At 40.8% G+C, this 23,582-nt stretch overlaps 1 protein-coding gene across 2 annotated transcripts; it reads left to right on the top strand.

The window, feature by feature from the left end:
• On the top strand, window positions 1–23,467 carry UPF1 (UPF1 RNA helicase and ATPase). 2 transcript variants are annotated; one of them, XM_050910381.1, is made up of 24 exons: window positions 1–236; window positions 6,670–6,812; window positions 7,246–7,335; window positions 7,887–8,054; window positions 8,935–9,115; window positions 9,704–9,865; window positions 10,521–10,605; window positions 10,781–10,879; window positions 11,076–11,184; window positions 12,018–12,177; window positions 12,299–12,417; window positions 12,687–12,851; window positions 13,065–13,179; window positions 13,373–13,516; window positions 13,947–14,160; window positions 14,382–14,499; window positions 16,123–16,279; window positions 17,282–17,424; window positions 18,133–18,307; window positions 19,054–19,135; window positions 19,655–19,816; window positions 20,163–20,380; window positions 20,832–20,954; window positions 21,076–23,467. In XM_050910381.1, exons 1-23 carry the CDS (start codon window positions 12–14, stop codon window positions 20,949–20,951), a joined length of 3,354 nt encoding a protein of 1,117 aa, XP_050766338.1. In that variant the 5' UTR covers window positions 1–11; the 3' UTR covers window positions 20,952–20,954; window positions 21,076–23,467. The 2 variants fall into 2 exon arrangements, with proteins under 2 accessions (XP_050766338.1, XP_050766337.1); XM_050910380.1 differs by having other exon boundaries at window positions 11,067–11,184.
• Window positions 23,468–23,582: the final 115 nt, after the last annotated feature.

Here is a 23,582-nt window from a genome sequence, read left to right as displayed (position 1 = left end):
CCGCCGCCGCCATGAGCGTGGAGGCGTACGGCCCCAGCTCGCAGACCCTCACCTTCCTGGACACCGAGGAGGCCGAGCTGCTCGGCGCCGACACGCAGGGCTCCGAGTTCGAGTTCACCGACTTCACTCTCCCCAGCCAGACCCAAACCCCGCCCGGGCCCGGGCAGGCGGGGCCGGGACAGGGCCAAGGGCCCCCCGGAGCGGGGCAGGGACCGCCAGGACCGATCGAAGCACAGGTGAGTCCGCGGCCGGAGGCGGGGGGTGTGTGTGCGGGGGGGGGGGGGGGGGGGGGGGGGGGGGGTCAGGGCGTCTCCGCCACCGGGGGGCGGGGGGGGGGTCCGGAAGGGGCGGGCGGGTCGGGCCGTGGGGCCGGCGAGGGGAAGCCCTGGGCGGGCTGCGGGGTTGGGCGCTCTGCCCCCGGCAGCGCAGGACGGGGAAGTGGAAGCCGCGTGTGGCTTCTCGCCTGCCCCGTGGAGAGGACGCTGCCGGCTCCGGAGCGGGGCCGCCCGCTGCCGGCACACCGCGGCCCGGCACAGGCCGGCGGCCCCTGGCCGGCAGCGGGGGAGCGGGTCTGGCAGCCGGGCGCTTTGCTTCTGCCCTGGAAATACAGGGCGAGCGCGCTGAGGATAAAACTTGCAGCCGGTTGTCCGCTGGTAAAGCCGGCGGACTCCGCGGCTGTGTCGTGACAGTTGTGTCGCGCTTCGGTGCGATGTTGGAGTAAGAAATCAGAAATGCTCCTGGATGTCACTTCAGGTTCCCTTTAAAACAAATATGGCTATAGGTAGTATTTGGTTATCAGAAGTTGGGCACTGAGGAAATTCAGTGTTACTTCCTTTAATTTCTTTCTTCCTATGACTAAAAGCAAAATATGCTTTTAACTTTTTATTATTATTTCTTTTTATTTTTATCCTTACTTTTTTGCCACCTTTTCCGCTGCACGGTTGCTAGGATCATTTGTTTTGCGTTTGTATGGGAGTGACAGTCTATGGCCTGAGATTTAAGTTCAGATGTCTGGTTCCTCATAACTTAAAAACAGGTGATTCTTTTTTTAATGTAGTCTGTTGATGGTTGGTAGGTACATGACAGTTAAATTGCATTTATTTACTTTCACTTTTGTGAATTGCTAAAGAAGGAACTAGGGTTATATGCTCACAAGTGAAGAAGTGTTGCAAATGAAGATACCGCCTGTCACTGTGCTATATCTTGACTGTATCTGTAGTAAAAAACAAAAACCCTGAAGAACTCTTCCATGTTTTTTAAAAGTCAAACTTTTCTCCATTTAAAGATCATAGAATATTCTGCTAAGTTTCTTTACATCTAGATAAATACTCATGTGATCCCATTGTTAACAATTAAACATTTGTATGTTATCCATGTTTTAAAGGATGAGTTTAAAGAGGAGTTAAAATGCTTTAGGTAACTTTTTAATCCTGAACCAAACATAGTTTGAGTGGGCTTGATTTTTCCTTTTACTTGCAAAACCTGATGTTTCAGGGTCTGTAAATGATAGAGCTGTGGATACAGAAGTGAGCAAACTGAAAACAGGCCGGCATGTCCAGGCACTGAGAATCTACAGGTGTGCAGTGCAGGACTGAAGGTGGTATTACACTGTCCAAGCTGTATCTGGTTTATCCAAGGACAAATGAGTGACTTTCTTGTGCTTGAAAGTGCTCAGTGTACAGCCTGGATGTAGCTGCTGTGCAGTGACTTGCTCCAGGTTAGTGTGTTTGTAAGACAGAATTAGAGACGTGACCCCATGGGCTGTTTATTTTGTTTGCTTATAGCTTTTGAATTTGGGTTTGGTAGACTTTATCCAGTTCGAGCACTGAGATATCGGAACTATTAAGTAGTAGTAGTAAAATCTTGTCTGCGTACAGTCAGACTATACATTAATTGATTAAAAAGATAGTTTTAATAAAATCTTAGGTTTTTAAAGCTTTAATGGGTTGTGATCATTCCAGAATTCACAGTAGAGAATATGTGGCCAGAAGAAAAACCACCCCAAAATAAGCCTCATAAGCTAAAAGACAGACGAGAGGATTAATTTGTCTTTTTTTTTTGTCTAAACATGTTTGAAAAGCCTTTGAAGTAAAAAAAAAAAAAAAAAAAAAAAATCTGGAAAGCACATTCAGGTACTAGTGTGTCTATAACCATCTGTCCTGGCAAGAAGGGATTTTTTTTTTTGAACCAAGTGCGTTTTTGATGTTTCCGCAAACTCTTGCGGTCATCGTGATCCTCGTTTTGACTCTAGAAATGTAGGGTTTGGGGAGAGTGGAGAGAGGGAATGGATCTATTGCAACAAGAACTCTCACAAGTGTAATAAGTATAGTGTCCTCCTGAGCTGAAGTGCAGCAAAACGCAGATCCCTGGATCTGTTCAGGCTTGTACGTTTCAATGGTCTCACAAGAGATAAGATCAGAAATAATGTGTGTTTAAAGATTCTGGGGAAAATTTTGCTGCCTTCAACAAATAATTTAAACTTGTTATGTCTTTTGGCAGGGGACTTACTAAATAATAACTTCTAAGGCCCCAAAGCTGATCAAATTTTGCTTAATTAAATGTTGTCACTGTGATTATAATTAAAGCTACTTGAATAAATAATGTTTATTTGAAGCTGATAAATATTGGAGGTATATACTTTTACTCTACTGTTTCATATTCTGGTATCTTTTTAGTGTCCTAGGGTTTAAAAAGATTAGTTGAGCAATACAGAGCACCTAATTTCTTAAGAAAATGTGATTGATTTAGGCAGTCTATAAGAGCTTCGTTCCCAAAGTGTATTTAACTAATAGTTTAAGAGGATGTTGTTACTGTTGATTAGTGTCCAATTGACAAAAGATAGCAAGTGGTTAGTAGTGCAGAAGCAATGTCTACTGTTTTCTCTTCAGAAAACTATATTTCCATTGTTTACATGTAATTAAAATCAAACATAGGAGTAGATTTTTCTAAATAAGATAAATTCTGATTTCTGCCTTATTTTTTTCACTCTTCCAGGCAAGGACTTAGTGATGATGCTAGGAAGCAGTGACATGCCCAGCGAGTCTGTGATGGACAAGGCACATGGTGTTAATGTGTTAGCTAAGCTGTTTGAGTGAGGGGTTGAAGGAGGCAGGGTCAGCTATTAGATTTTTGGTCTAGACTATGGGGGCTGGATTTAATTTCCAGTTCTAACAAAGACTTTTTGTCTTAGCAGAATGACTTACTCCTTGTTGCTCAGGTCCCCACCTGGAACTACAGCTTACTCCACACCGCTTTGGAGGTGTTGTGGGGGTGAATGTTCTCAGTAAGATCCCCTTCCTTATTTTGAAAGGGAAAGCAAATCAGTGCAAGATATAATAATAAGGTACAGTAAATACTCTATAGCTTTAATGTAAAGAATCTACAAACAACAAATAGTTGGGTTATCCATGCAAGTCCAAAAGTGTGTATTTTTTCTAAAGTGTGAGGGGAAAATTACCTGAATCGGGACAGTGGGTCACTGGGTGTCCTGCGGCTACTGTGCAGTGTTGAAGTGCATTGCCATGATTGATTAAACTGCAGTCTTGTAACAAGAGTACTCTTCTAGCAAAATACCTGCTTAACTGCAATTAGTTTTCTTGTTACAGCTTGAAATGTACCACTTTAAAGTAGAACTACATAAAGTGGATATAGCTGTGTTCACCTGTGGATCAGCTACTGGTGTGGGTGGGGTATGTTAGCCAGAAGCACTGGGAGAAATTGAGATGGTAATATTCTGTTACCACTGATTTGGGGACTCACTACACATGGTCAGTAGAAGCCACTACGTAGTCTGGTTTACTATTCTGTAACTCAGTTCCCTGGACCTTTACTGTTGTGTCTCGACCAGTATTTTAGAAGCCAAAAAAGGAGCAAGGGAGGGACCAGTACCTTGGTGATAGTTTCCCAGTGCCTCAGTGTTCAGATTGCTGTAGCTGTTAAACTTGCTGTGCCAGAAGTTTCAGTCAACACTTTTAAAATAGAGAAGCCCCCCCGCCTTATACAACAGTTGATGGTGCCAGATTTTTAATAATATGCACATAGGCTAACATCACAGTAGGTTTTAGAACAATAGTTGAGTCACTTCCTCATTGTGTGCCTGCCAAGGCCTAGTACTCGCTGCTGGATTTTCATAGTAACAGGTGACATCATTCCTGCCTAACTCTGAAAGGGTGGGAGCTCCCCGGGGTGTAACTAACAGTCACCTGGTGCAGAAGTACAAAGAGCTTGCAGTTGTTGTAGTTTCTTGGTTTTCTACCTTAAAAAAAAAAAAAAAGCTTTACAATTTTATTACTGTTCAGCAACCCAGTTTTTTATGAGCACCCAAAAAAAAAATTGATTAAACTTGTCAGCTGATGTGTATAATAATGTATTATGGCTCTTTGGAACAGACTGATAGAAATGCACCTGTGAATGCCTGGTATTCGTGCTTCTAAGAAATTCAGATTAATTTAAGGCTTTGGAATTCCACCTGTTCCATCATCAGTTAATAAAGTTCATCTTCCTATTTTGTAAAATGGCACTATCTATTTAAATTGGATATTAGCTTCAAACATCTGTGGAGATGCTGTTACACAGTGAGCTGATTGTTGGTTTTTTCCTTTTTTCCCCTCTGCTTCTTTTGCACATTCTATGCTGATGGTTCCTCTTGGCTGATCTTTCTATTAAAAGCTGGTACTTGGAGGTAACATCAATAAAAAGTCATACCATTTAGACTGTCTTGCAAACGCACCTCACTTTATTTGAAGATAATGAAACAAAGCTTGTGCCATTGAGTCCGGTTCCTTACTGCTGAGGGCAAATGTGAAGTGGCTTACACTTATTTTTAAATTTAACTCTTGCAATTGGCTGTTAAATTTTAATGTGCAATACTGAAACTAGCTGGTGTGGAATTTAAATGAGACTTTCAGAGGAGTAAGCTTGTTTTGGTTTGCTTATGAGTTGTAGCTTTAAAATGCTACAGCAACTATTTTTATTACATTTCTTTTAGTAAAGATTTCATGTTCTTCTCACTGTGGACAGCTTTCTGTCTTGTCAGAGAATTAAGTTACAGATACCAGATAAATTGCATTTAAATGTCTAAGTGCAAGAGAGTTATTAATATACTGTATTGATAGACAAAGGCTTTGAGTGATTCTTATGCTCACATTTATTAGCTAGTTAAAATTTTCAGTAATAAATATTTATCTCACCTTGTCTAACCCAATACCTTTAGAAGCAGTTGGGGGTTTTAATACATCTGATGATTTTGCTTTGATAGGGAAACTACCTCACAGCACTCATCCCAAATGTTTTGTTAATATTGTGCTAATCATTGCGGTCACTGTGGTGGTCCCTTTCCCACCTTTTTCCAGTCAAAGTTAATGTGGATTATGGTATGCTTAGCTCCTCTCAGATTTTAGAGAGATCTTGCTGAACAGGTCGAAGAATCAGGTGATTGAGTGAACAGAGTTTTGGGGGGGGTGGGGACCTAGCCATCTTGGGGGTTCTTGACAGCATCATGTTAAGCTGCTGAAGCTCCCCATGGCTGTTAGTCTGTAGAGATGCAGCAGTGGAATTAAACCAAAACACCTGCGAGGCCCAAGGGGCAAGGGCTGCTCTAGCCAGGCCGAGATCTGATTTGTGACATTCACACTTCTTGATGCTCCTTCCTGGTGGTGAATGCACTGTACTCAGTATTGCCAAAAAGGAGTTATTTTTAACATCAGTAAGACTTGGTGCGTAGAAGTTGCTGACACAGCACCAAATGTTGCAGGACTTCATGGTTCTGGCAGTTAGTGTGTTGTCAGTGGAAAGAGCACGCCTGTTTTGTATGTGCTGTATTAGCACACTTGATCTCTGAAGCGTGTTGCTCTGAAAACTTGAGCTGCGTTACTGGTTTTGGTGGACTTTTGTGGTTTCTTGGATAACTTAGAGAGGCCTCATTTATTAAGTGAAATCATATTGTAGCTAAAACAAATCTAAAGTAACACAATAGTGGCTGTCATACCTGATGTATTTTGCAAGTATGTTTGATTCAGTATGTAGTATGGTTAGTACATCTTGAACAAGAGGTACTGCCTGGAGAGTTAGACACTTGGCTGAAAACCAGTTTCTGTATTTCTTGCACTATTTCAATTTTTTTTTTATATTAGGCTTATATGAGAACAGTTTTCTTGATTACCTGTTCTCTATTGTCCAAGTGCCATGAACTCATGCTTCTGATACCTTGGGCTGGGGGGCAGGAAGCATTGATTTGGTGGATAGAGAAGAGCAGAAATAGGTGGGGAAAGTCCTATAGAATAAAGATCCTATTTTCAGGTAGATTCCTGGTGTAAAATGAAGGATGAAAAAACAGTGTTTGATATTGCTGGAATTGTTTAAATGAAATTTTGTGTGTTGTGTAAGACCGTATGGAAAAATGTGATCTGCAGAAAAGCAATCTCCTTTTGTTAACTTTTTTCTACTTATTGGTTGGAGTTTAAATAATCCTGTAAAATAGGAGCTAATGAAGCAAGTATTGATTATATAACTGGTATGTGTTTCAGCTCGTACCAGCATTTTTCTTTCCTTTTGAGATTTTTCTAAATTAAACACAAGTTTTTGCTTTGAGGAGTAGGGATTACTGGGCTTGGCTTTATGTTTTGGAGTCTGCTTTGATTGTATAAGTTAAGCACTGACCTTGTATTTCAGGTTAATGGCCCTGATGGCATTCTACAGAATGGAGCTGTGGATGATAATGTGGCTAAAACCAGCCAGCTTCTGGCAGAGTTGAATTTTGAAGAAGATGAAGAAGATACCTATTACACAAAGGATCTTCCTGTGCATGCTTGCAGGCAAGACCTAATCTTTGCTACAGGCTTCTTTCCAGAGGGCAGGAGTACTTTATGAGGGTGAAAGGTGTATGCTTAGAGGATTTTTGGATTTTGAGAGCAACTTCCTTGGAGACATCCACGTATTGGTAGGAGAGTGGTGCCCTCTGGTGAGCTCTTGCGTATGCTTACAGCTGCCATGTCCAGCAGGTCTTTGACCTCCCTTGAGGAACAGAAGGCTGAGCCAACCTAGGGATGGTAATGGTGGGAAGTGTTAAAATACTTGTGACTCAGAAGAGAAGTTTAGCTCGTGTTTTGATGCTTTTACCAACACTCGTGTTCCCTAACTTTCACTTCCCCTTATTTTTGTACACCACTAGGTAGTTTAAATCTTATATTTGAATTTTCCTATAAGCAAGTACCCAATCACTTCCTGTTTTTTCATTTTTAATTCCAGTTACTGTGGTATCCATGACCCTGCTTGTGTGGTTTACTGTAACACCAGCAAAAAGTGGTTCTGTAATGGGCGTGGAAATACATCTGGCAGGTAAACAGTCAAATGCTGGAAATAACAATGACAATCTCATTTTAGAGTGTGTTTGTTTTGAAGTGGTATGATGGCTGTGACTTACATCTTGGTGATAAAGTCTAGTGACTTAAATGTGAGCCTCCAACCTCCTCTTTAGCTTTTCCACTGTTACCAACTTAGACCTCGATCTCAGTGAAACTTGAATCACTTCTGTGAAATGAGCTTGCTGCTTCTTCCCCCATCCTGTGTTCCTGCAAAGCACAATAGGACTGATGCTCTTGACCTATGGAGCTTCGGGGGGGCTTCTCTCAATTACAGTAACATAAAAAAAATTTTTCACACATTTCCTATTCTTTCACACTCATCTACCTTAAAGCATTTATGCACTGAGAAACCACTGAAACTGTTAGCAGTATCTTTGCTTGGATGAAAAGAGCAAGATCTTACCAGTGTCTGCCACAGTGTAAATAGATTTTGTTTGTGTCTTTTAATAACTGAGCTGATTAAGTTAGGACTAAATGTGATTTTCCTATTAGCTTAATATAAATGTATGTCCTCTTTGGTTTCAGCCACATTGTTAATCATCTTGTGAGAGCGAAGTGCAAAGAGGTGACTCTCCATAAAGATGGACCTCTAGGAGAGACTGTCTTGGAATGTTATAACTGTGGATGTCGTAATGTGTTTCTCCTTGGCTTTATTCCAGCTAAGGCAGACTCCGTGGTTGTTTTGCTGTGCAGGTGAGAGAATGCCTTTGTTGGCATGTTTGTGTCAAGTCTATTGCATAACCTTATTTCTAAAGGGCAATGTTTGCTTTCATTTTGTACCAAAATATATTTTATACTCTAATTTGCCACCATTTTTCCTTTAGATGATCATATAGGCTTCATGAATTGTATACAAGTAGATAATGCAATAAAGGAACATTCTGTTATGCTGGGCCAATGTCTTAGTTCTATAGAAAAGTATTTCTCCTAAATGAAATGGTCCTTAATGGAAGAAAGGTGTCTTTCCACTCTTTTTAAACTGTGATTTTTCAGATTTGGAAGAGTAACAGATCAGTTCAGGAAATTACCCTGGAGCCCGACTGGAGTAGTGACTCAGTTACGCTGTATGTTTTTCTGTCAGCTCATAGAATCATTTGAAAACGACAGGAAATGGGAAATTGTTCTCTGACAGGTTCAGAAATCATGATTTTATAATTGTATGTATTTTAATTAAATGCTGTCACTTACCATGTATTTGACAGTAGGAGGTGTGTTTCTACGGAATGAGTTCTTCTGTTTGTTTAAACAACAGATGGGAAGTAATCCCAAGTGTTTTCTGATATATTATATGTGTGCTTAGTCTTAATGGACTGTAAACACTTTCAAAGATGAGTGTCATATTAAATATTTTAGATGCTGAAATTTTCAGTTCTAGAAACACCCGGGAAATACTGCTTACAACTCCGAACCTTCCCAGTCTTGAAATAGCAAATGTATGAACTAAAAAATGAATTGGCCCAGCAGGCTAGGGTTGTTTTAAGAGCATGGTAAACCTATTTTTACACTTCACACAGTAGACTTTTTCTTACACTTGTCTAATTTAATAATTTTTTTCAATATTTTGGTTGTGCAGGCAGCCATGTGCCAGTCAGAGCAGTTTAAAGGATATTAATTGGGACAGTTCACAGTGGCAGCCTCTTATCCAAGATCGCTGTTTCCTTTCATGGCTGGTAAAGATTCCGTCTGAACAGGAACAGTTGAGAGCACGTCAGATTACAGCTCAACAGATTAACAAACTGGAAGAACTCTGGAAGGTTTGTGCTGCTTTTCAAATTCTGGTTATGTTTTACCAAGTGCTAATTTTGTGTTTTTATGAAGGAGGGACAAGACTGTTGTAGCAACTATATAAGGCAGGGAACATACTTAAATCACATGAGGTTTAAATCCTGCAGATTTGACAAGGAGTGCAACTGGGAATTGATCAAAGGATTCAGGAGATCATTTATCAAAGTAGGAAAGTTTCACCCTTAGGTTCTTCAGCTCTGTTCAAGTTGCACTGTCAGGCAATCCAAAAAAACAACTTTCCTTCCCCATATCAAGTCTTTCACTTGTTTCTGCTTTAGGTGATGACTAGCTGAGTAGGGAACTGTTAGTCCGTGCTTGGTATTCGGTTATTGCTTTTTGGGAGGTTTTTCTGTACATCCTTTAAAGCATAACAAACCTGACTGGATGTGAGTGAGCATGACACAATGTCTTGGTGTAGTTTTAACAGGTGGTTATACCTTGATGTAACTTCCTGTAGTAGTAAAACACGGTGATATCAGTCCTGTTGCACAGTGAGAGATTGTCACTTGTTTGTACTTAAAACTTTGAAACAAAACGTTTGTGCTTCTGAATTCTAGGAAAATCCATCTGCAACCCTTGAGGACTTAGAAAAGCCTGGTGTTGATGAAGAACCGCAGCATGTCCTGCTTAGATATGAAGATGCTTATCAATACCAAAATATATTTGGTCCTCTAGTCAAGCTTGAGGCAGACTATGACAAGAAACTCAAGGAGTCTCAGGTAATACGCTTGAAATATGCCTGTTTGAGGGGGCTTCTGACCAGTCCTCTGGTATCAAACACATGGTCACTGTTAACAGCATAGAAGGAAGGCTCAAGTGAAATAAATGTCTTTATTACAGTACTATTACATCGCAGTAATTATGGTAGTAATGGTGGTGTCTGATAGCAGGGAGAGGAAAGAAAAATCCTCAAACTGAGGTTTTAAAAAAGAGCTTGAAACACTTGGGAATTTCTGTCTCTTCTGTGTTCAAAGTTTATCTTTCCAAGAACCATATTCTATCGTAGAACTGTGCAACTTGGCCACCTTTTATGTTATCCTCATAACCTGCAGTTACCTTTGTCAATTCAAGTTTGATTGGAAACTCTGACTATGAGGTCATGCAGGCACTTAGGGAATGTTTTAAAGGAGGGGGAGAGAACACAGGTGGTGATTAGGACTTTGTTTCTCATTAACTAAGTAACTCTCTTGTAGAACAAATTATCTTCTGCAGGTGGTGTGAACTCAGTCCATAAGAATAAATACAAATATTTGTCTATACTGTGACATTGGAACAGCAAGTTCTGTATTTCTCCGCTATTTTGAAGTATAGGACAGTGAGGACTGTGGTAGTTTGCAAACAGCTCTTTAATAGATGCCTTTTCTTTACCATTAGACCCAAGATAACATCACAGTCAGATGGGACCTGGGCTTGAACAAGAAAAGAATTGCTTATTTCACTTTGCCAAAGACTGATTCAGGTAATGACAGCTTGATTATATGTTTTGTTCGGGTGTTTTTATGCCTGGTGAATAACATTAGTGTTTAAAGAACTATGATGATCTGGCCTGGGATGTAAGCTAGTACTGTTTTTTGTTTGGGGGGATGGTTGATCATTGGTGAACATTCTAAGAGCATTTTGTCCTTCCTTTGTAGATATGCGTCTTATGCAAGGAGATGAGATCTGCTTGAGGTATAAAGGAGACCTGGCCCCTTTATGGAAAGGAATTGGTCATGTTATCAAAGTTCCTGATAGTATCCTTTACTTAGTGAGCCTTCAGGAAGGCTTAATCGAAGGCTGAAGTCTCTCTGAGAAATCAGTAAATGTGTACAAAAGTAATTTTGAGATCATTTTAATTTGTCATGGGGATCTGCTTAAAAAAATAAAAAAAATTGGGAAAAATAAAATTCAAATTTTTGCTATAGATTACTACTTAACGAGGTTCTACAGATTATGGTGATGAGATAGCCATTGAGCTGAGGAGCAGCGTTGGAGCGCCTGTGGAAGTTACTCATAACTTCCAAGTGGATTTTGTATGGAAGTCTACTTCATTTGACAGGTATTAAGAAAGCACTTCAAAACTTCGCAGATAGTGGGTGCAGTTGGTGTATATATTTTCCTTTACCTTCAGTGGGAATTTTTGAACAAGAAAAGTTGTGTTGTTTCGTGACACTAGCAATCAGGAATCTGAGTATACCCAGTGTATCAGGTTAGTGAACACATGATGTCTGGTTCATAGAGCAACAGGCCTCACTTTTACTAGAAATGGAATTAATCTGAATGCCATCAAACTGTCAATTTTTCTCATTTTGAAGGCATGCTTAAGGTTTGTTGCAAATACATCAAGGGGGGGAAATTTACCTTATGTTTAGTAATACTTGGAATGTAAGAAGAAAAACTGTTTTGTAGCTTCCTGAATGCTGCTCCATCGTGAATTGTGCTCTGATGTTAGTTGGCACTCCTAAACTTTGGATCGCTTTAACTAGCTGAAAATTCAGGGCATTTGAATCGGTGATGGGGTCAATAGGCTTCAGACACGTCTGTACCGCATTTTGTAAGATAGGAGTTTATTATCCTGAAAGAGAGATACTGAGTACAGTTTTCTTCAAATCTTGCACCTAAAATTACTATTGCAAATTCTGTCAAAGGCTGGTGTTTCTCTACAGATTTTTCTGGTTGTAACACTTTGTAGTATTCACATGGGGAAAAACAAGATCTGTGTTCTCAGAGTCTAATTTTTATCTCCTAATTCTGTTAGTGTTCTACATTGTTCTCTTCCCAGGGTGTATATTAATTTGTGTCTGATGTCTGATTAACCTTTGTGTAGGACACTTGTGGATAGCTGTATTTGAGGTCATACTGATTTTTTTTCCTGTCCTTCCCTCACTTCAGAATGCAGAGTGCTTTAAAAACGTTTGCTGTGGATGAGACTTCGGTGTCTGGGTACATCTATCACAAACTGTTAGGTCATGAGGTAGAAGATGTAATTATTAAATGCCAGTTGCCAAAGCGCTTTACAGCGCAAGGACTTCCTGATCTCAACCATTCTCAGGTAACCTCATCTCCTTTTTACTACATGCAAAGAATGCGATAAAGGATTTATGAATAGAGGTTGAACAACGTTGTAACTTCCTATGCATTGAATGCTAAATAGCAGTAACGTTTTTTTATAGGTTTATGCTGTGAAGACTGTCCTGCAGCGTCCTCTGAGCCTTATTCAGGGTCCCCCTGGTACCGGAAAAACAGTGACATCAGCCACAATTGTCTATCATCTGGCTAGACAGGGCAATGGGTAAGAACTATTCTCTCTAAATATTTATGTATGAGGTTACTTTATTAATGGTCAAAGAGTCAACTTGATTTTAAAAACTAAAATGATTTGTGTCATTGAACTAAAAAGGTTTTCTACAAGTGTATTTTTCTGGGAAGACTTGTGCTTATTTCAGAAAATATTCTTCCCCAGCGTAGTTTTAGGGGATGTGTTGTAACTTGTGATTTTATTACAAGTCTAATGGAAAAAGTTTACAGCTCATTGAGACTTTTTCCTTAATTCTTTTCAAGGCCTGTGTTAGTCTGTGCTCCAAGTAATATAGCTGTAGATCAGTTGACTGAGAAGATCCATCAAACTGGACTGAAAGTGGTTCGTCTGTGTGCTAAAAGTCGTGAGGCAATTGACTCTCCTGTATCCTTCTTGGCATTGCATAACCAGATCAGAAACATGGATAGGTAAGAAATGGTTGAGGGGGGCAGGGGAACAAAAAAAACCTTAAGTGTCGTGATGGACACAACTGATTAACTGTGTAATGATGACACCATGTATTTACTTGATGTGATAACTTTTTTGTTTTAGATGTGTGTCATTTAGCTTTACAAATGAGTTCCACTGTAATCCTACCAATTGTCAATTAGGCTGTAAAGCAAAATTCCCTTTTTTTGCAGTATGCCTGAGCTTCAGAAACTGCAGCAGCTTAAAGATGAAACTGGAGAACTGTCATCTGCTGATGAGAAACGTTACCGTGCACTGAAACGAACAGCAGAGCGTGAATTACTTATGGTAAGGTTCCATTGGTTCTAGCAGCTTAAATTGCCTTCTCCCACTTGAGGCTTAGTTGCAATTTGCTGGTGGAGATCAGAGTACAATTTAACTTTGGGGGGGGATTCCTGGAATGGTATTGAATACTCTTCCATGTAGAAATATTGTCTGTTGATATCCTACTTCATTAATTTCTGTTGCATTTCTGTCTCAGAATGCAGATGTGATCTGTTGCACGTGTGTAGGAGCTGGTGATCCAAGACTTGCAAAAATGCAGTTCCGCTCCATTCTGATTGATGAAAGCACACAGGCTACTGAGCCAGAGTGCATGGTGCCAGTTGTCCTGGGAGCAAAACAGGTAGGAGCCATTGGATTTCCTTAAAGGAGTTCATAAATAGAGGAAGTAGCATCAAGCAGTAACGTTCACAGTGTTAGGCACATAGGGATACAAAATCCTTTCCTTTCATGGAAGACGCTTCCATAATATAGATCTAAATGACTTTGTGTTTGTCCTGCTAGTTTCTGTTTCCATGCATAATCTTTGTTCCAACAGGACCAACATATTCTAGGCAATGTGGAGACTGAATAAGATTTTATTCAAAAAGGATCAGCTGAAAAGCTAGTTGACAGTAAAAGCTTATAAGCCTTAGATTAGATCTGAAGCTTATTACAAGTCAGACTGATTAGTTCCTGATATATTTTATAGTAGGATATTGCTGCTGTTTCTAGCTATTGGGCAAGTTTCAGAAAATAAAAACTTAGATATCTACAAACTTTCTTTTCCACAGCTTATTCTTGTGGGTGACCACTGCCAACTTGGTCCTGTTGTGATGTGTAAAAAAGCTGCAAAGGCTGGCCTATCTCAGTCTCTCTTCGAGAGGCTTGTGGTGCTGGGGATTCGTCCGATTCGCCTGCAAGTGCAGTATCGCATGCATCCTGCACTTAGTGCTTTTCCATCCAATATCTTCTATGAGGGTTCACTCCAGAATGGTGTTACTGCAGGTAAGCAAGAATGGTACTCCTGCAAATTACTTCCTTTTCTATTCATTAAGGATCAAAGGAAGGATTCTTTAATCTAGATGAGTTTTTTAACGCATTCGCTTAAAAAGAGAATTGCCACTGCACGCACTTTTGAGTCTGTAAGGTGCTTTGATATGAAAGTGAGTGTTCTTGCTAGTAAAGCAGGGCTGACTTTTTTTGCTTACTGTTTTTGTGCTCTTCAGCGGACCGTGTGAAAAAAGGTTTTGATTTCCAGTGGCCACAGCCAGATAAGCCAATGTTTTTCTACGTTACGCAAGGACAGGAAGAAATTGCCAGCTCAGGCACCTCTTACTTAAACAGGTAAACAAAATTCGACACTGAGATATAAACTTACACTGGGACAAAGTATTTTTAAGTATCTCAAATGTAAGGGAGATTATTAAATGAAACTATTAATAATCCTGTGACATCTCTTGGAGACAGTAACAATTATTGAAGTTGGGGAAAGTGCAGTATACAGTTCCTGCTGCAGACCAAATATCTAAGCATTTCTCTATCCTTCAGAATCTCTGCAACAAAATTCATAGTATGCTGTATTCACCATGACTTGTGGTGCCTTGCTATGTAAATAAAGGCATAACAGCTAAATAAAGGCTTGTGTTTTCGAAGAAGAGTTACTTTCTGTTTCTGTGAAGAGTGGTATCTGTACTTCAAATGAGCCAACCCACAGACCTCAGATATATTGTGTGTGCTGGGATACGGTACTTCAGTGCTACTGATTCTTATGTTCTGCAGTAGTTCTAAATGAATAAAATGTTGTTTTCCTTTTAACAGCTATGATTGAAATTGCTCGTGTGCTTTTTTTTAATAAAAGCTGCCATCAAGGATAGTGCAGTTTGAGCCACATTTTGGAGTTGATTTGCCCTAGGTTCCCTTTACAGTAAACAGAAAAACGCATCTCCAGTGGGAGCAGTTCAGATCTGAAGTGGTGGGTTTGAATTGTTCTGTGGAGGTGCGTGTTTTCCTTCACTGGTAGTATAAGGACCGTGGGACAATTGAGTGCCTAATATGTGGGATGAATTTGGGCCAGCAAGTAAACTGACTGCAGTTGCAGCAGGAAATGCTGATCAAGTTGCATTTTGAAGCCAGAATTTCAGTAGCTCCTGAAGCAGAGTCCCAAGCCTTAGACTTTGGGGATGCAAAAGGGATGGGAATTTAATTTTCTTTTTTCCTATCCCTTTTTTCTGCACATTCCAACTTCTTTTTCAAAGAGTGAGCTTAAAACACTTTGCTCCTCTTGGTTGTATGCGTTTGTTCATCTGCCTGGAAGGGAAACTAGACCAACTTAGGAAAAATATCTGCTGTGATATTTTTAATCTCAGTCTGTTTCATGAACAGCATGTGCAAGACTGCTGAATGCAGCAAGCCAGATTGTGCACAAACAAATGGCATGATAGTTGGCTGACAGGGAGATTGGCATTAAAAACATTCTATATTTAAAACTTTAAGATAAAGCAACTGAAGGATCTGTTTGCACAGCAGGCTGGAACACTTCTAATGGTCTTACTCATAAAAGTACACGTGTACATTTAACTCTACTAAGAAGTTCCATTTTGGAATGATGACCACCATGAATTTTGCTGTTCCAGGAAGTCTAGTCGTGTAGTTCTGAGAAGGTGGAGGTATATGTAAGGAGAAATTTGTGTCATTCTGAGACCTTTTTTTGAGATGTTGGCTTTTGCCCATATTCCTCTGGCTGAGAGTATCTGTGTGCGGCCTAAGTTGAGGTGATAGTGGTGAATGTTCCTGCAAAGCTTAAGCCGAATTAATCAGAGTGCTCAAGCAGTCTAAAATCGATCTTTTTCTTGAAGTAGCCTTTCTCACAACAGGCTAGCACAGCATAATGTTCAAGTTTTTTAGACCTTGCAAAAAGTTAGACCTAATGCCTTGATTCTCCTTAGATAAACAAATCTCTCTTTCTAGGACGGAAGCTGCCAATGTGGAGAAGATAACTACAAAGCTATTGAAAGCTGGTGCCAAACCAGATCAGATTGGCATTATTACTCCTTATGAAGGTCAAAGATCCTATCTGGTGCAGTACATGCAATTCAGTGGTTCCTTGCATACAAAGCTCTACCAGGTACGGAGTCGTTGCACAAATGAGTACACTTGGATGCGGAGAAGCTAGAAAAGTCAGATATTGTGAAACTTCACAATATTTTCATTTTTAGTCTGGCTTCTTAGGCGTCAGTCTGTGTTTATTCTTTAGTAATTTTTGAGTTTTTTAGTTGATTGTGGTTAAAATAGACCAGGGAGAAGAGTGTAGGAGGTATCAAATGCCAGTAAGTGTCAGGGGAGCAGTTGGCCAGATAATAGGAGAAAGCCCTGTTAAGGTCTCTGTTGAAAGGCTTCAATGAGTCCATCCTCTGAGGACTCATTGAGGCACAGAAGGGAGAGGTCATTAGTGCTTCAACTGTGGAAAAGCTTCAGTCAGCTTGTATCTCAGATAAAAGCATCATGCCAAGAGACATGCAGGAAACCAAGCTCCATAAATTCTGATGGTTATACTATTTATTTGCTTGGGAATATGTCCTCCCATCGGTGGAACTCCTCTACCAAACATTAAAGTTGTTGCTACAAACAGGACGATTGTATATTTAATACAGTCTGTTTTGCAATATTGAGAACTTGGTCAGTATTTTCACTGAAGGAAACTTGGTGGAAATACTTTTACTCCTGCCAGGAATGATCTGTCCCTCTGATTCAGGTTTCTCGGTAGCTGGGAGCAGCAGTGCTAATTTGGACTTGTCTTACTACGAGGTTTTGGAATAGTCAGAAGTCTTTTTGGCAACATACCTAGAAAAGGGATGCTTTCCACAGTGCAAATGCCAGTTTTGGGGAAATATGAGAACCATAAAGCAGTGAACATAAAAGTAATTTGTCCTAAACTGAGACTGTCTGTTCTTCAGGGAAACTATTTAGTGACCAGTGGAATTACCAAATCATTCGTCATTACAAAAATAACATTTTTGTCAAATGATGGGAACTGCTAGTGCATGGCCAATGCATTTTGTAATGCCTGTTGGTAGCATAACTGTTTTGCACTGTGCTTCCGTGATTTACATGTTTTCCTCTGTTTCAGGAAGTGGAAATTGCAAGTGTGGATGCCTTCCAGGGCCGAGAGAAGGACTTTATTATCCTTTCTTGTGTGAGGGCCAATGAACACCAAGGAATAGGGTTTCTGAATGACCCCAGGCGTCTTAATGTAGCTCTTACAAGAGCAAGGTAAAGTAAAATTGGGCAAATTATCTATTCTAGAGACATAATTCAGTCTGCTAAAGCATCGATACAGTCCGACTAACAAAAGGTCTGTGTTTTCTGGGTAGCAGGCCCATTCCCCACCCCACCTGGTTTAAGGGAGCCTTGCATGATTTCCACATTCCCTACAATTTGCAAGAGCAATCTCAGCCTAATCAGCATTACCATTTGCATCAGTAATCTGTAGAAGCTGCCACGTCATTCCCCTTTGTTTGCAGGACAGAACTCTTCCCTTCATCTGCTTCTTTATCCCTTCCAGCAACCGTTTTTTACTATTTTGCTTCTCTTAATGGATTTGATTACTGAGAAGGGTAATGTGGAATCAACACTGTGTTGGTTGGCTTCCTTGGTTTCTGCAAGCTTTCAAACCAATAGAATGTGGTGGTTGATTGAGTACACTGATGTGTTTGGCAAGCCTGCAGAAGGAAGCTTGTGATTGAGAAACTGGCTGCAGCCATCTCCTTTCAAGTGTTTTGTCATACTATAGAAATGGTCTGCTGTAAACAAAACAATTGCGTCAGGGCCTCCTACACCTACCGCTGTGGGCTTCTGTTAGGTGCCTTGATTCACTGCAAAAGAGATTGACTTCGAGGCTGTTCTGATATTACTATGTAACGTGGCTTTATTTTTAGTCAAAGTTAATTTTAGTTTCTCTGCTTGTCTGCTGTTGTACAGGTATGGAGTAATTATTGTTGGGAACCCAAAAGCGCTGTCTAAACAACCACTTTGGAATCACCTGCTGAATTACTACAAGGAGCAGAAGGTTCTGGTGGAGGGACCACTGAATAACCTCCGGGAAAGCCTTATGCAGTTCAGCAAGCCCCGGAAACTTGTCAATACCATCAACCCAGTAAGTTGACTTCTGTCTCTCAGATGTTTGTGGCATGAAGCAATTGGGGGTTGATTGATCAATTATAAATGGATGGAATAAACAGTCACCCACACAGCCTCACACACCCATAACTTTCCATTTTTGGTGCCTAGTTAATGCAGTATGACCCAAGTAAGTTGCTGCTTCAGCTGTTTCTAAGTTGAGCGCTTGTAGAAAAGCCTTTTTGGTGCTTTTTTATTGCTCTTTATTTACAGCGAAATTTTATGAGGGGGTAACTTCTGAGGTGAACGAAACAAAGTAACTGTTTCGGGTAGAAATGGCAAGCTTATTAGGCATGTGTACTTAATAGCATTGTACTTTAATCCTCAACCTGCAAGTTTTATGCTTAGTCCTTTAACATGAGATAAGTAGTCATTTGGCGGGGGGGGGAAGCTTGTCAGCCATCACAGGAAGACAGTGGTAGGAATAGAGCAAGGGAAGAACTATCATCAGAACCTCAAAATAGACTGAAAACTCATCAAACGTTTCACAATTTGAGATAGGCTGCATGCAGAATCATTTCTTTTTCTTGTTGTCATGATGTAGTTGAAATGATAGTTGGATCTTTTTCCATGTATTAGAACTAGTTAGTTTCCTCAGCACTTGTAAAGTATGCATGATCTGTGGAGTTTTACTGGATTTTTTTACCCAAAATAACTTACACTGAAGTTGCAGTGCAAAGTTTTCTATGCAAAGGCTTTGTCTAACTCTTATAATGCTTCCAGGGTGCCCGTTTCATGACTACTGCCATGTATGATGCACGTGAGGCTATTATTCCAGGATCTGTCTATGACCGGAGCAGTCAAGGTAAAGGAAGCTATCAAAACTAATACCTTTATAGATTAACTTTTTTTCCCCCAGCTAGTCCTTGCGGTACGGTATCTTGCAGACTTCAACATTTAAAAATGTTTGAAGAGCCTGTACAGAAAAATATGGAATTTAAGAACTGAAAATGTTCATGATCTGCCTGGATTTTGCTCTCTGTATATAGAAGCCCCTACAGTCTAACTTGATGTCTGCAGAGCAAGTGAAAAATGAGAGGGAAGGGAGTGTGTGTGTAAGCATTTCAGGAATCTTAGATGGTGCTGTAAAAGAGTAACACTGTAGGGATGAACATGTGTTAGATGAGTCTGAAATTTTCAAGTGTGGAATACACGATGAACTAGAAGTATTGGTGGTTCTTGGCAGTAGGCTTGTCCTTTCAATTCCTGGTTCTGATTTATCCTGCTCACAAGTCCTCCCATTACTGTTAAAAGCAGGAATATTAATTGATTTTTAAATATTCAGGATGCCTGAAGTCACTGTGGCTTTTCCTCCCCTCCCCAGGGCGCCCATCCAACATGTACTTCCAGACCCACGACCAGATCGGGATGATTAGTGCTGGCCCCAGCCATGTCACTGCTATGAACATTCCTATCCCTTTCAACCTTGTGATGCCACCGATGCCACCGCCGGGATACTTTGGCCAGGCTAACGGACCAGCCGCAGGTACGGGGCCAAGGGTGAAATGGTACAAAAGCCACATTTTGGGTCTAAAGTCGGAGAATGGTTTTTGCTACTCTTGCAGCAGTGCTGATGAAAGTAGATGATGTGCTTCAGTAATAAATCTTAGTTGTATGGAGCACAAACACAAGAGCACTGCGGCCTCCAGCGAGTGTCCCTTTGCCACGTCTATGCTGGTGGTTCTGCCTCTTGATTTCTCTGCACCTGCTACGTTCGAGTTACATATAAAACGTTGCCTCTTGCGAGTGATCAGATATTCATAGAAACAGTTATTTCTCACGTTTGCACGTGTAAGACTTCTCACTGTTGGTTGGGATAAACGCTTTTCCAGGGCGTGGGGCGCCAAAAGGAAAGACTGGTCGTGGTGGGCGCCAGAAAAATCGTTTTGGGATTCCTGGAACTAGTCAGTCAAACCTTCCAAATAGTCAAGCGAGCCAAGATGTGGTGTCCCAGCCTTTCTCCCAGGGTCCACTGACTCAGGGGTATATCTCCATGAGTCAGCCATCACAGATGAGTCAGCCTGGGCTCTCCCAACCAGAATTATCACAGGTAAGCAGAATTTGATGTATAGTCTGCCTTTTTTCCTGGGTTTTATGTTGGTGATCTGTGTGCATGCATATCCTTGTTTCCTAGTACTGAGGAAAATGGAGACTAAAACCATTTTCAATGACTCAGCCACAGCATTTCATACTCTTCCACTTGGTGGACTTTCTAAGTATGCTCAGGCATAAAAGTGAAATGCTGCATGTATAGACTTCATCTTGAGCCTTAACTTTGAACTGCTTGCCTGTTCAACAGCCAGCTATTGCAGAAACCTTTGTATTTGTGGAAATTCTGCAGCAAAAAGAGTAGATTTTAAAAAAACAAAAGCAAACAATCCCCAACAAAACCAAACCTCTCAGACTTTATCATTAACCTTGGCTGCCAGGTATTCTGCTTTGTGAGGGAGCACTTGAGCTTGATAATGAGTTAGAGGCTTAACGCACGCTTTCATTTTCAGGACAGTTACCTTGGTGATGAGTTTAAATCTCAGATTGACGTGGCGCTGTCACAGGACTCTACTTACCAGGGTGAACGTGCATATCAACATGGTGGAGTGACGGGACTGTCACAGTATTAGAGTGTAAGGCACTTGAGGTTCACTCCTCTGCTTCTTACTCCCTGATTTAAGTTCATGAACACGGTGTTTGTCTTACGAGTGACATCTCTCTAATGCAACTGTTGTTTTGCTTTCTTGCTTTCAGGTTGAGGAAGAAGAGCTAAGCTTGTGTGGAGCTTAGTTCATCAGCATTTTATTCTGGGTAATAAAAAAAATAAAATAAAATGGATACCTGTTTTCCACTGCTAAAACTGAAGCACCACTGTGTGAGAGCAACAGGAGAAAGAAACCAACCAACGGAGAGGAGAGAGAGAGAAAGGAGCGCGCGCGAGAGAGCCCACTGCTAGCTCACTGAGACAAGGAGACTGACCGGAGAGGAGAGAGAGCACTGAAGGACTGGCTGGCGCCTCACTGGGAAGGCAACTCACCCTGAAATGAGTGGTCAGCTGAGTCCCTGCTCCCCCAGTCAAACAAGCTCGAGAGAAGGGCCTTAAGCAGGTTTCACTTCATTCCATACTTCTCTTTGCGAGCAGGGCATTACTTTTCAGAGCAGATGGGGAGAGGAAAACCCTCATCTCAGAGTTGTTCTCGTTTTAAAGGGGTACTATATTTTAGCAGTAACTGTTTACATTTTAGAAGCAGAGTATCTGAGAGAGAGAGAGTTCCTGACTAAGTGACAGCAAGCCAAGCAGAAATCCAGCGGAACGCAGCTGATGCTCAACTCTGAGATGCAGGTTTTGTTGTCCAACACTGGCTCTGAAATCCTAGTGTCATCGTGTCGCCCACGTTCTGAACGGGTCTTTTGTGACAAGGTGGTTATAAAGAGATTCTTTCAAAGGAGCACTGAATTTTTAGAAGTTTGTGTCTGAATTCTTAGTGGTGGACCTGGGAGATCCTTGTTCTGAGAAGCTTACAAAAGTTTAAAACAAAACTAAATTAGAGCACCAACCTTGAGAACTTTCAGTGTGATTTAAAGTTGCAGCAATCAGCCTCTTCTTCCTACATTGGATAGCAGTTAGAGTGAAAGGAGCCTGCGCGCTCGAGCAGGAGGAGGGTTTCAAAGTGTTTTCTGTATGCTTTAATTGGCTACTGTCTGGACTCTACTCTGTGAAAAACAAGCCTTTCTGTAAGATGAACTTTGCGCTTGAAAGGGGATGGGTTCCTGTGCCCTTCGGCCCTGGAGGAAAAGATGCTAACAGGCCTGCTTTACTCGCTCCCTCAGATCTGGGGAAGAAGTAGCGGAAACTGGGGATTATATTGGTTTTGAAGTAAAGACGACAATGTTACCGAAGCAGGTTGGAAAAATGGACAAAGCAGGCAGTTGTTGGAAGGTGGCCTCTGATAGCTGGGTATAATTAGAGATAATGGGTTAGGCTTTTGTGTGGCTTCTTCGGTGATTAATGCAGATAGCTGAAAGATTCAGGTGTTGAAAACCAAACCCGGAGCCTATTTTTCAGGTAGTGGACACGGCTGTGCCATCAATGCTGGCTTGAGAAATAGCTGGAAGTCAAAACTGAAAACAGCACATAAGAGAAGCCATCCAATTTCTAAGTTGTACCCATGTCTTAAATAAGTCATATGGGAACACTGGGAGCATTTTATTTCTGTCTAAACCTTTTTAGAAACAGCGCAGAGAATTTAAAATTCCTACAGACCCATTTTTATCAGATCCCTAAATTAGACTAACCTCTACCTCCTAATTGGCGAAGAACAGTAGAGTGTGATTCACTAACCTAGGTGTTTTTAAAGTTTGAATTAAGTTAGCTTTATACTCAAAGGGCTCCAAGTGTTTCTAGTCTTTTTTTTGGGGGAACTCAAAATACCTCTCATATGAATGTACTTAAATGATGTAAAACCCACTTTTTGTAACTGGGGGGGAAAGCCCTTTCATTACTGTCCTTTCTGTAGATTGTTGACCCGCTTTCATAACCTGTATTTGCTGTAGTTTTTCAAGAGTGTCTCTCCCCCAGTGCAGACCTGGTGTAGCATACCCACAAACCGTGAGTAGCGTGCACATAAACATGGAACAGGTGTTCAAAATTTTTGTTCAGTCCTGCAGCGAACATAGTTCGAGAACTGCAAAAGAAACTTTCCAGAAACGAAAACCATTCTTTTCTCATAAAAAGCCTCCAGAGTTTAGACTTCTAAAATGTGAAAGAATGGAGACACAGGCCACCTTCCTTCCTTGTAAGATGGACTGTTTTATTTATTAACATTGCTGAAGGGCTTTTTAATTTTTTTTCCTTCTGTAGGCTGTGTAGTTGCATAGACTTCCGATAGGTTTAAGCTGTAACCCTCTGTGCAATGCAATCCATTGAGTAATGTAACCCCCTCCTCTCCCCTCACCCCCTTTATTTCACTGATGGGAATGCTTGCCTCTGCTTTGTGCTGGTTTTTTCCTTTGTAGCAGTTACTCTGAGTTTTATAAATCCAGACATCAGTGCTAGCACGGTGTTACTCTTTTTTGATTTTGTCTCAGTTTGTTTTAAACCTGTTTGTCATCAATAAAAATATTAATAAACAGCTCTTGCATTCAAGGTGGCCCCTAACTTTCAATGATGAAACCATGCAACACTCATTAAAACTTAGTCTGATTGTATAAACTTCAAGTTTATTACTTTTTTTAAACACAGACTAGTACAAAAGTGTGGT

Source organism: Gymnogyps californianus, chromosome 24 (assembly GCF_018139145.2).
Source record: "Gymnogyps californianus isolate 813 chromosome 24, ASM1813914v2, whole genome shotgun sequence".
NCBI classification, from domain to species: domain Eukaryota; kingdom Metazoa; phylum Chordata; class Aves; order Accipitriformes; family Cathartidae; genus Gymnogyps; species Gymnogyps californianus.
The sequence above is the reverse complement of the archived record's forward strand: the minus strand, read 5'-3'. Positions and strand labels throughout refer to the sequence as shown.